The sequence below is a fragment of the Siniperca chuatsi genome, linkage group LG12 (assembly GCF_020085105.1).
Source record: "Siniperca chuatsi isolate FFG_IHB_CAS linkage group LG12, ASM2008510v1, whole genome shotgun sequence".
Taxonomy (NCBI): Eukaryota; Metazoa; Chordata; class Actinopteri; order Centrarchiformes; family Sinipercidae; genus Siniperca; species Siniperca chuatsi.
In genome coordinates, this window is record NC_058053.1 from 2,419,172 (window position 1) to 2,430,291 (window position 11,120).

The 11,120-nt window shown below is 41.5% G+C and overlaps 1 protein-coding gene across 1 annotated transcript; it reads left to right on the plus strand.

Moving 5' to 3' along the window:
• The first annotated feature begins 592 nt into the window (after positions 1-592).
• LOC122886066 lies at positions 593-5,634 on the plus strand. Its single transcript, XM_044217936.1, has 3 exons — positions 593-1,539; positions 2,784-4,909; positions 5,261-5,634. The coding sequence occupies exons 1-2, from the start codon at positions 994-996 to the stop codon at positions 2,856-2,858; spliced, it is 621 nt and encodes a 206-aa protein (XP_044073871.1). The 5' UTR covers positions 593-993; the 3' UTR covers positions 2,859-4,909; positions 5,261-5,634.
• Positions 5,635-11,120: the final 5,486 nt, after the last annotated feature.

Here is an 11,120-nt window from a genome sequence, read left to right on the forward strand (position 1 = left end):
ATGGCACTTGGCTTGTGGTGCTCAAAGTGCCAAAAAATACATTTGAAAACTCAACAGCAACGTCTCTTTCCAGAAATCATGACCCGGTCACACAAGATAATCCACAGATTTGTTGTGAGTAGTTTCATGTGGGAACTATCGGCAGAAAGAAAACTTTTGTTTAACAATGCCACTGTTATAATTGAAGAGAGAATCAGAGAAAGATTGGGCAGATTTTAGTCCTTGGAAGTCATATTTATTGAAGTATAGCCTACATATAGAAAATGTATGTACAGGCACTGTCATTTGTTCTTCTTTAGTAGGTTTTCTGTCAATAGTTATAATGCCATAGGTTATAACTAAACATATTCCACTTCTTGACCAATGTTGTTGTAATTAGGCTTTCTTATAATGTTTATTTATTGATTTATTTATATTTGTTTGGAATTATATATATGTGGACATGTGTGTATACTGTATTCTTTGTTCTTTACGTCTGCCTTGTAAAGCACTTTGTAATTGCTTGTTTTGATAATCAAGCTACTATATGAATAACCTTATTATCAACCAGATTTGTTTGTTAACAGATTACACCTTCATTGCACAACATGAGACTAATATCCTACAATCTAGCATTAAAAATTACAGTTACACAGAAAATAAGGATTTTCTACAAAACGTGGTGTTTGTGGTCAAAACTAAGAGCTAATCAGCTCTTTGATCAGGCGACAGCCAGGCGTTTCCCATCATGCCCTGGGTCTTGCAATTGGTGGAGAGCAGCTACATCTCCTGGCCCTAAAAACTGCAGCTGCCTTGATCTTGTGAGGTTATCATTGCCCCAGTGTGCATGATGTCAGAGGAAGTTGGGATCAAATCGGACACAAATCTAACCGGTATGCATTGTGCAGTGATTGCCGGTGATCAATTCTGCTCATCTCGAATTAGCCCTATATATATGTTGGTTCTATTAATTTACTCTAAATCTAACTGAACACTTATTCACAAAAGGTTTTTATGCTTGACAGAAAAGAAGGCCTGCACCACTACTGTATAGTGGCCGGTGACGAGACAGCAGGACAGGGAGCCGGCGATGGGAAGATTGGTAGAGGAGCTGGTAGGACCAGTGATTTCCGGGAATCCGTAGCCTGCCACTCCTGTAGAGGAGGAGGGTACTGCTGCTGCTGCAGTATAGCGGACAGTTCAGCGGTGTGCTGCGGTCCCACTGGGGCAGGAGGCAGCTGTTATCCAACGGTGACTAGAGATGACTGTTGCTGCGATTCATCCGGGCACTGGGAGCTGCTGCGGTCCAGCAGGGAGTCCTGGAACGGGGAGCTGCTGCGGTCCAGCAGGGAGTCCGGGCACTGGGAGCTGCTGCAATCCAGCAGGGTGTCCGGGCACTGGGAGTTGCTGCAATCCAGCAGGGAGTCTGGGAACGGGGAGCTGCTGCTGATTGCCACGGCGCCAGAACTGGAGGCCGCCGCGGTGCAAGAACTGGAGGCGGCAGTGGAGCTGGTGGGCCGCTGGGCGGCGGTGCAGGCGAGCAGCTGGGCGGCAGTGCAGGTGAGTCGCTGGTTAGTAGACTGATGACTGGTAGGTCGGGGTGTAGGCTGATGATTGGCAGGCCGGAGTGTCTGATGACTAATCGACCGGGGTACAATCTGGTGACTGCGTGAACCACCTCAAGCCAGACGGGTGCCCCGGTATGGATTTGGAACTGTGGGCTGCTTATCTAGCGCCAATGGATACAGCCACAGGATGCCATCGCAGTGATGGTTGGAGTGGATGTGGGGGGATTAGTGAAGAGTATCGGTGGAGACAATCTACCCGCTCTGAACGGGGTCCGTGGAGTTTGGGCTGTAATCCTTCGGTAGTGGTCCGACCTTCTGTTATGGACAGAGAAGCAGTGTGATTAACAGACGGTGGAGCCTCACGTATCTGTGACAGCTATCGAGGTCCCCTCTTTGATAGGTAGACCAGGATTATAAGTCCCCTCTTAGCAATTATTAAAAGAAAATTTAAAAAGCATTTTTACACCTATATTACGAAAAAAAAAAAATTAAATGACTAGAAATAGTGGTCCACACTTGGTCAGTGTAGAATGATAGTCCACTGTTGGTAATGTAGGAATGTGTGTGATGTGACCCTTCTGTCATGTATGTGCATTGCTGCTGTCAAGTGAAGTCTTTGTATCTCAAAATTCTTTGTATTTTATCATTGTTTGTCTTATCACTTTAAATTTTTATGAAATTTCTCCATCCCTAAGAATGTTTGTCTTGGATCTGAAGCAATTGCTAGTTAAAAATTAGCATTTTTCTGTGTATTCAATTCAATCTTGTAGATGAGCATGAGCAAACTCTATGAAACGGTGCTTTTGATTTCCAAAGACAAATTCCAGTAGATTCATTCCTACTGTGGCTCAAGAACAAGAGTTTGAAGGCATCTAAATGTCCTTCATTTGTGGCCAGATATGAGTTTAGAAAGTTAGATAAAATAGTGCAAACTCTAAAATAAAACACTGACTAATATTTAATGCAATCTGAGTATATAATTACACCATGCGAAATACAAAAACGTATTTTAAAAAAGAATATGGGCTTCCTGCTATTAGTTCCAATATCTAATCAGTTTAACACCTGTTGACACTGGGTCCAAATCGTAAAAATCTCAGACGCATCACATTTTCGATTGCCTCCCTCCCTTTACTCCCTCTGAAAAATATCCTGACTCAGAGAAATGTGTGTCTTTCCTAGTTTCAGACAGAATGAAGGGTGTTATGTTGATTTTTTTCTCCATAATTATCCCAGAATGACATCAGAGTGGACAGTTGCATGCCGGACAGGGTCACAGAATCAGGGCAGCATCTGGAGAAGAGGCTGTGAACAGTCCACTAACGCAGAGGCTGTGGCTGCCAGAAACACTTGCACAGAACCCACAGATGAAAGCCAAGCCAGTAATGACAAACAAATTAGGCCGGGCTACACGGAGATGGAACCTGCAGATGTGTTTGCTGTCCGCTTCCAGACATAAAAGCTGTTGTGGTGTCCAGATTGAATTACATTACTCATTTGCACGGCTGCGCCAAGGCTCCCTTTTCATTGGGGCAGGCCAGGGCCGTTGGTCAAAAGATCCACTTTATGAGCTCTGTGCTATACATGGACAGCAGATGCTAGGCAAGGTGAGTTTTTTACACTTCAGTGACTCCTTAAGCCCTCTATCAGTGAGCAAACTTCTCAGATTTCCACCAATCTGCTCTAGCATGCACTGCACCCCTCCATAATAAACCTTAAGGTGTAAAAACAGGTGCTTGAATCATCCCCACAATTGTCCAGCCAAGTAGACAGTTAGCTTAAAAGAATAACATTGGCGTGTTTCACAATATAATCCCATAAAAAAATACTAACTAACTAGAACCCAAGCCCATTGGTTCATTTTTAAAGCTGCAGTATGCAATATTTTATATAAACAATTTATCAAATGACATAGTGCAGTGCAAAAGGTACTGACCTGAAATGACAAACCCACAGAAAATGATCACCTAACTCTGCAATTCCCCATCTTTTAGCTGTTGTCTGGCCACACAACTCTTTTTTTTTTAGCAGAAAAGCTCTAATAAACCCACTCTTCTACCTGCCCAACACCAAAACGCAGACAAAGTTAGTAACTAGCTAGTAAATTTAGTAGAGCTTTTTGCAGCTAAAGAGATAAAAATTTCTCTCAGGTGTTTGACTCCCAGTGAATGCATATGTTGTTCTGTGTCTATTGGATTTGTAAATGAGCAACTGCTAATATGTTAGTCACAACAACTTCATATGGTGATATGTCAATGTTGTGTTTAGCTGGTTCTGATACCCCGTGTCCAACATAATCAGTTAATGCTGATTACACATTTGGGGCTCTAGAGAGTATTTCCGGCAGCAGGACAATGTATGTAGGATTGACTCAAAATAAATATTGATATGGTAAGCTCATGTCTTTGACCCCTTTCTGCAGTGCCCCTTGATGTGAAGAAGTGGAATATGTTTAGTCCAATAATTCCATAGGTTATGACTATTGTTGCGACAGAAAACCTACTAAAAGAAGAACACAGTTGTTTGGAACTGCATCTAATTATGTTCATCACTGAAGGAAACTGCTGTCTTATGCCTTGTATTCATAATTGTTGCTTTTCCTTCCCACATGTGTTTCAGTATTTCAATTTCTAAAATTTAGGGTCATATGATTTTTAACTAACAGTATCTTTACATACATTTTCAATGTAGGATATAATTATTCAATAAACATGACTTTCAAGGGCTAAAATCTGCCCAGTCTTTGGCTGATTAGTTACTCAGTTATAACAGTGGCATCGGCAACAAATAAAAAGTTATAACAGACAAACTAAGACCACTCTGAAAAGTACATTTATTGTTATTGTTTATTGTCCTTCTTCATGGAAAAGTAGGTTATCTGCTTCGACTTCATCAGCGATCAAGAACGCTTGCACGATTTCTTCAGCCATCGCTATCTGAACGTGGTCTGCAAACTACAGGCAGCCAACAGATGGATCTAACATGTAAATATTTCTGTGACTTCCTGCATATTCTTTGAAGGCTGCTGGAAACTGTCCGACTTGACTGCAGCTTTTTGTCACCGCCCCCTGCTGCTGCCGCCTGATCTCATCCACTCTCCAGACGAATGAGCCTAAACAGAGTACCTGTAGCGAGTGGTTATGTACCATGAGCTTTGTTATTGGTAGTTTTGAGTGTTTCTTTCTCAAATTTTCAATCTTTTTGTTCACCAAAAACCAGAGCAAAGTAAAGTTTGTCTTGGTTGGAGGCATTCAAGGTATATTGGAGTGAATCTGAAGGAGAGAATGACTGAGGCTTTGATATCGGAAGTATTGACTGTTTTGACGAGGACTTGTGGAGCGCAAAGGAGTCCTCCTAGACATGTAAGTAATTATGTTTCTAATACTTTTAGTCTCTTTCATGACCCATGTGTTGTATGTTGTTTGTTGAGAGTAAGTATAATGTGTAGTATTAGCACTCGTCTTTTACTTGTTCTCTTTGTGTTTGTATTACAGTGTTTGTTGTAGCTGTAAGTTTAAGCTGTAAGCATTGTTTGCATTGTTTTGCTTTGCAGTCAAAAGTCACAGCTATTTATATGATGCATAATCCATACAGTAAGGCGGTCTATGGGAGTGCTTCTATTTAGATATCTTTCATTTTACTGACGTTTGCCAGTGTGATTTATTGTGTTGGTTAGGGTGCTGCAGTGTTGCTGAATTTGCTGTGTTGTTCAGTGCTACAGGTGGAGGCTGCTAAAGAGACCTGAAGACAACAACTGGCAGGAAGCAGTGTGTTCTTTGCCCTGAAGAAGAAAAACTGAACAACCCCCTGTCCGAGATCATCTGCCTGGCATGACCTGCAGAGGGCCAGAGGACAAGTGAACTGAAATTCAGCCATGCCAGGCAGATGATGTAAATAATTGCAAGTAGTTGTAAAGTCACCCAAACAAACAAAGTCATATACTACACACTGGAGATACTGCTTCATATTGTTGTTTGGATACATTTTGGATAGGTTTTTGGACAGGTTTTGCACACAAAAGGACACCTTGGTGCACTACTTACTAATCTTACTAAAATTATGCTGAAAAAGTAGTGCATGCATTTGTTACTTCTAGGCTGGACTACTGCAATTCCTCATTATCCGGCTGTCCGAATAAGTCCCTTAAGACTCTCCAGTTGATCCAGAATGCTGCGGCATGTGTACTTACAAGAACTAGGAAAAGAGATCATATCTCTCCAATATTAGCTTCTCTGCACTGGCTCCCTGTAAAATCCAGAATAGAATTTAAAATCCTTCTCCTCACCTACAAAGCTCTTAATGGTCAGGCACCATCGTATCTTAAAGATCTCATAATACCATATTATCCGACTAGAACACTGCGCTCCCAGGATGCAGGGTTACTTGTGATTCCTAGAGTCTCCAAAAATAGAATGGGAGCCAGAGCCTTCAGTTATCAAGCTCCTCTCCTGTGGAATCAGGTCCCAGTTTGGGTTCGGGAAGCAGACACCATCTCCACATTTAAGAGTAGGCTTAATACTTTCCTCTTTGATAAAGCTTATAGTTAGGGCTGGCTCGGGTGAGCCCTGAACCATCCTTTAGTTATGCTGCTATAGGCCTAGACTGCCGGGAGACTTCCCATGATGCGCCTCTTTCCTCTCTCCTCCTTTTCTCTCTCTCCATCTGTATGCGTTTTTATCCCATTACTGCATGTTACTAACCTGACATCTTCTCTCTCCCATAGTTTTGTGCATTTTCGTTTCTCTCCTCTCTCCTTCTGTCGCTTTCAGCAGGTATTTCTGCCTCTGGAGCTGCAGAGTCTGGATCTGTGGTTGTGGGCCACCTGCTGCCCCCCGTGCTCCTGCTTGACAACTGCTACTACAGTTGTTGTTATTAGCTCTGTTACTAATAATGACATTATTTTCCTATAGCTGTCATTCCTATTATTACTAACTTATTAATATCAACACTACGATTACTATTCTACTATTTAAAAAAACTATCTACATGGTCTTTGCATTGTGCCTCCCTCTCCCCACACCCCCTCCCCCAAACCCCTCTCTCAAAATCTCTCTCTCTCTCTCTCTCGCTCTTAAAACCTAACACGGCAGCGGCGGATGACCGGCCACCATTGAGCCAGGTTCTGTCCAAGGTTTCTGCCTCTTAAAGGAAGTTTTTCCTTGCCATTGTCGCCAAATTCTTGCTCATGGTGGGATTTGTTGGGTCTCTGTAAATAATATTATAAAGAGTACGGTCTAGACCTGCTCTATAGGAAAAGTGCAATGAGATAACTTCTGTTATGAATTGGCGCTGTTTAAATAAAATTGAATTGAACTGAATACTGTTTGGACTCCACAGATTAATTCATTAATTTGGTTGATTGAACTTTTGTTAGGAGAATGCATTCTCTTTTGTCCCACAATCTTGAGAGCCATTGAACGGAGCATTGGCCAGTCTGACGTGTGAACCGGATGTCACCAGGTCAGTGATGCTTTGTTCTGTCTCTCTTTCTCCTGGAATCCTTCACTACGGCGGACAGCCGTGACTGCCCCCCTCTCAGTGTGGCTGCTCACCAGCAAACACCCACCTGAACTCTCTCTTCCTGGCTTCACCGTGTAATCTGCTCAGAGCAGAAACAATAGAACTGAAGTGAGTAATTTGCCAACCTCTTCTATGTTGAACTCCAAATCCTTCAACCTACTAGCTATTGGTGGTAATTCTGGTTATAGTAATTAATTTAATTACTAATCTGAGTTCCAAATTGATAGATAAGTGTATTTTATGAGATTAAATCAATTAACTGGCTGTCATTTATCTTCTTTAAGAAGAGTGGTGCCCCTGACTTTATTCATTAAAGTTATTTATGATTATTTTTGATAATTCTGATAGCGATAATTAATTGATCGCACCTACATAAGTGGGTGCCCCCCATTTAAACAAAAATCCCAACTATACTTACATATCAACCTGAAATTTGATACACTTACAAGAGGTGTGGGAACCAGGAAATGTAAAATTTAGAGTTTTATAATTCATGTTTTTGTAGGACAGGTGTAAAACCAAAGATTTAAGTACAATTTTTCTTTCATTAATTTAAGCTATTAACCATAGCTCCTTTATGTTTACATGGGAAGTTATTAAGCATTAAATAGAGGTTTGTAAAATCAGGCAGAAAAGGCCCAAAACAGCTACTGCAGAAAGGGGTTAATAGTTATTGGATAACAATGAAACTAAATGGCACAGAGGAATACGATATATCAGGCTTTGGATACATAGACAATAATTATACAATTTGTTGTTAGTTTTGGTATTTTGGTGAGATTTGATGATGGTATAGAATATCACTGGTCTTACCCTGTAACAAATGATTGGAGATCTAGTCTAGGAAGTTTTTTCTTGCCACTGTCGCCAAATGCTTGCTCATGGTGGAATTTGTTGGGTCTCTGTAATTAATATTATAAAGAGTATGGTCTAGACCTGCTCTATAGGAAAAGCGCAACAAGATAACTTCTGTTATGAATTGGCGCTATATAAATAAAATAAAATTGAATTGAATTGAATACTCATATCTTAACCAAGATGGAGTCAATTTGGTTACTTACAGTAAAGAATAGCAACAGCTCTTCACATGGGCAGACAGTGAGTCATGACTGGGTGAAAGTAGAAAGCTGCACTTTGGATGTGACACTTAGAGGTCGCATATCATAAGTTTCTGGATTTTTTTTTTTTTCTGCAGGTACCTCTGCACCTTATGAGGAAAAAAAAAGTGTAAAAAGTGAAGCAGCATGCCATGGCCCACCGGAACCTGGAGCTTACGACAGGAGACGTCTGGAGAAATTAATGAGGTCAGCCATTTTGATCGGTTAACAATATTATTTCGCAGCAGGCGGGCCAGGCTGTTGTCTGCCGGAGGAGAGGAACACATGACATTTGCCTAATTAACTTCTGCCGCTGGTGACGAATCGGACCCTTACCATCACTGTAAGGAACTGCTGAAGATATTGGCCGCTTCTGCTAATGCTAAAGTCATCATTAGAAGAAAAGCTGTTGGCTACTTTCTCCCCCAACATGTCATAATTCATTTTTTCATCTGTTCTCTGGTCTTTTAGCAGTGGATCTTGTGGAAGAACATCTGGCAAAGTTCAGGAAGAGGGCAGAGCTCGTGCTTTAGATGTGAAGACTGTAAAAGTCAGGTAAAAAGTGAAGGATTTTCTTTACTGCTCTGCATCTGTCTTGAAATAAAAGAGTTGTGAAAGTGTGAAAGATTCTGATAAAAAATGTTACTGACATGCTCTTAAAATCAAATATGAATAGAATATATTACAACCTGTATTAAAAATAAAAATAGACATTTATACATAGGTCTGTTTATCAAAAAATCTAGTTTTAAAAAATTCAAACTTAACTTAATTCAAACCCTGTTGTACGTACTGAATTGTATATGAACGGTGCAAAAGAGTGCAAACAGAAAAATAAAGCGATTGGTCTGAGAATGTACCTTTGGTGGTCCAGCAAATTTTGAACTGAGCCATGTTGGTTTTTGAAAAGCTGACTTTTCAGAATAAATCACTTTGGATGAACCCAAAATGACAGTTACAGTAACAATACAATACAATAGAATACATATTTTATTATACATATATTATATATAATGAGGTTTTTTTGGTACTGTATATAAAACATACACACACACACACAAACACACACATATATATTGGTCATCAATAATCAGTCATTGTGCAAGCCTATTTGTGCCTTGTCAGTGTGGAAGAGGGGGTGTACCAAATGGTACAAAAAGTTGCCCGAATTATCACTGCCCAAAGTTTTTACCCATCTAATCAAATAACAACAACACTGGCCTCCACTCCCTAACTTGAGTGAAAGGCTAACTTTGTTATAAGAAAGTTGCAATTTAGAGTCAGCAAAAAGCCATACCTTTAGCCACATTTTTTTTTCCATCTACTCGAAATGCTCCCTCACATTACTTTCCTGATGATTTGATGTCATGATTATCCGTTCAACATGACTTGCTAGATTTCAACATTTTGTGTTAGCAAAGGTAAAAATACTAACCTAGTTTACAACAGGGAATGCAGTAGATCAGACTGACTGCATTTTACGGATGCCACTGTTGGAGTACAAGACACGGCCTGCTGCACTTATACACAGTGAATTCAAAATTTGAACAAATCATTACAGATTGAATTTTTTTCCCCCGTTTGAACTTTAGTTTGAATATTGAGTAAAAAGTGACAGCTCTAATACACACAGCTACTTCATATTGGCATTTGCAATTCCTGGGGTAACCCCTTCACACTGGATTTAATACTCAATCAAGTATGTTCTTTCACAATGCTTGGTGTTTTCATAGCCCTCTGACACTCCATCCTCCATCCTTCATTGATTAGCTCATTGAAAGAACAGATCATCCTCCTTCTCCTCTACACATTATGTGCCTCTCCCTGGCCCCTGCTTATCTGACAGGCCCCAGCATCATAAAGCTGATTGGAGTGGCAGACCTGCGCTCCTCAGCACTGTAGATGGCCCCTTTAGTGGCCATAAATGACAAGCTGACTGACAGCCTGGGATTTAACCCTAATTACACCTGGATAACCAGAGCCAAAACATGGCATTTATAAGGAAAGCCAGTCGGCCAGCAGAGCCTGACTTCCATACAATGTGGAAGCTGGAAGCTTCTCTTCTATTTCTCCTTCGTTTTATTTCCTGTCTGCGGGGTCTGACAAGCATCATGGGGGGGCAACAACAACAACCTTATGCTTACCAGTGACATTCAATAAACGGGTTTATGGGGGCAGAACCCTGTGGAGTTTGTGACAGCTCAGGGAACAGATATTGAGCCGAGCCTCGTTGTAGTCGAGCTACCGATGACCACATCGAAATCCTTCCCCCCCAGTTATCATATGTAGATGTAAAATGAAATCAGAGGAGCCTAATCTGTCATAGGGTTCTGCTGCTACAGGAGGCGGGCTACTGCAGGGATAATGGTGATACAGAATCTGAGTTGTAACTCTTGTGCCTGGGACCTCTTCTCTCTTTCCTCTAACTATTGCAAACCCCTCTCCGCCTCTCTCAGGTTCTGTTGGCCTTTTCTCTCTATGCAATCACTCTCCCTCTCTTCCTTTTGCCACCTCACACCTCCATACCTCCCCGCTGGTCACTGCTCTCTCTCTTTCTCTCATCTCTGACAATCCCTGTGGGGAGATCGTAGCCTGGCAGGGCCTGGCTGCTTTATTGAACAGCGTCTCCTCATCTTTCTTTTTATCGAGCGGCCCAGCCGTCAGCGAGCCTGCCAGCCTGTTCCTATTGCACCCCATTTGTCTTCATGTTTGGGCAGCTATTCTCTGCTAGTTTTTTAAACGCACGTCGGACAGCCCATCTCGCGCTGTTACAAACCAGCACATACACACTGTGCATGTCCACACACTTGCAAGAGATCACACACACATACCAATACATGCACACACATACTGTACCATATGTCATATTGTATGCAGTTTGAGGGAGGGGAGCTTCTGGCCATGCACATGCATCATAGATGGGATTGAGAAGGTAATTTGTCCCTAAACACATATG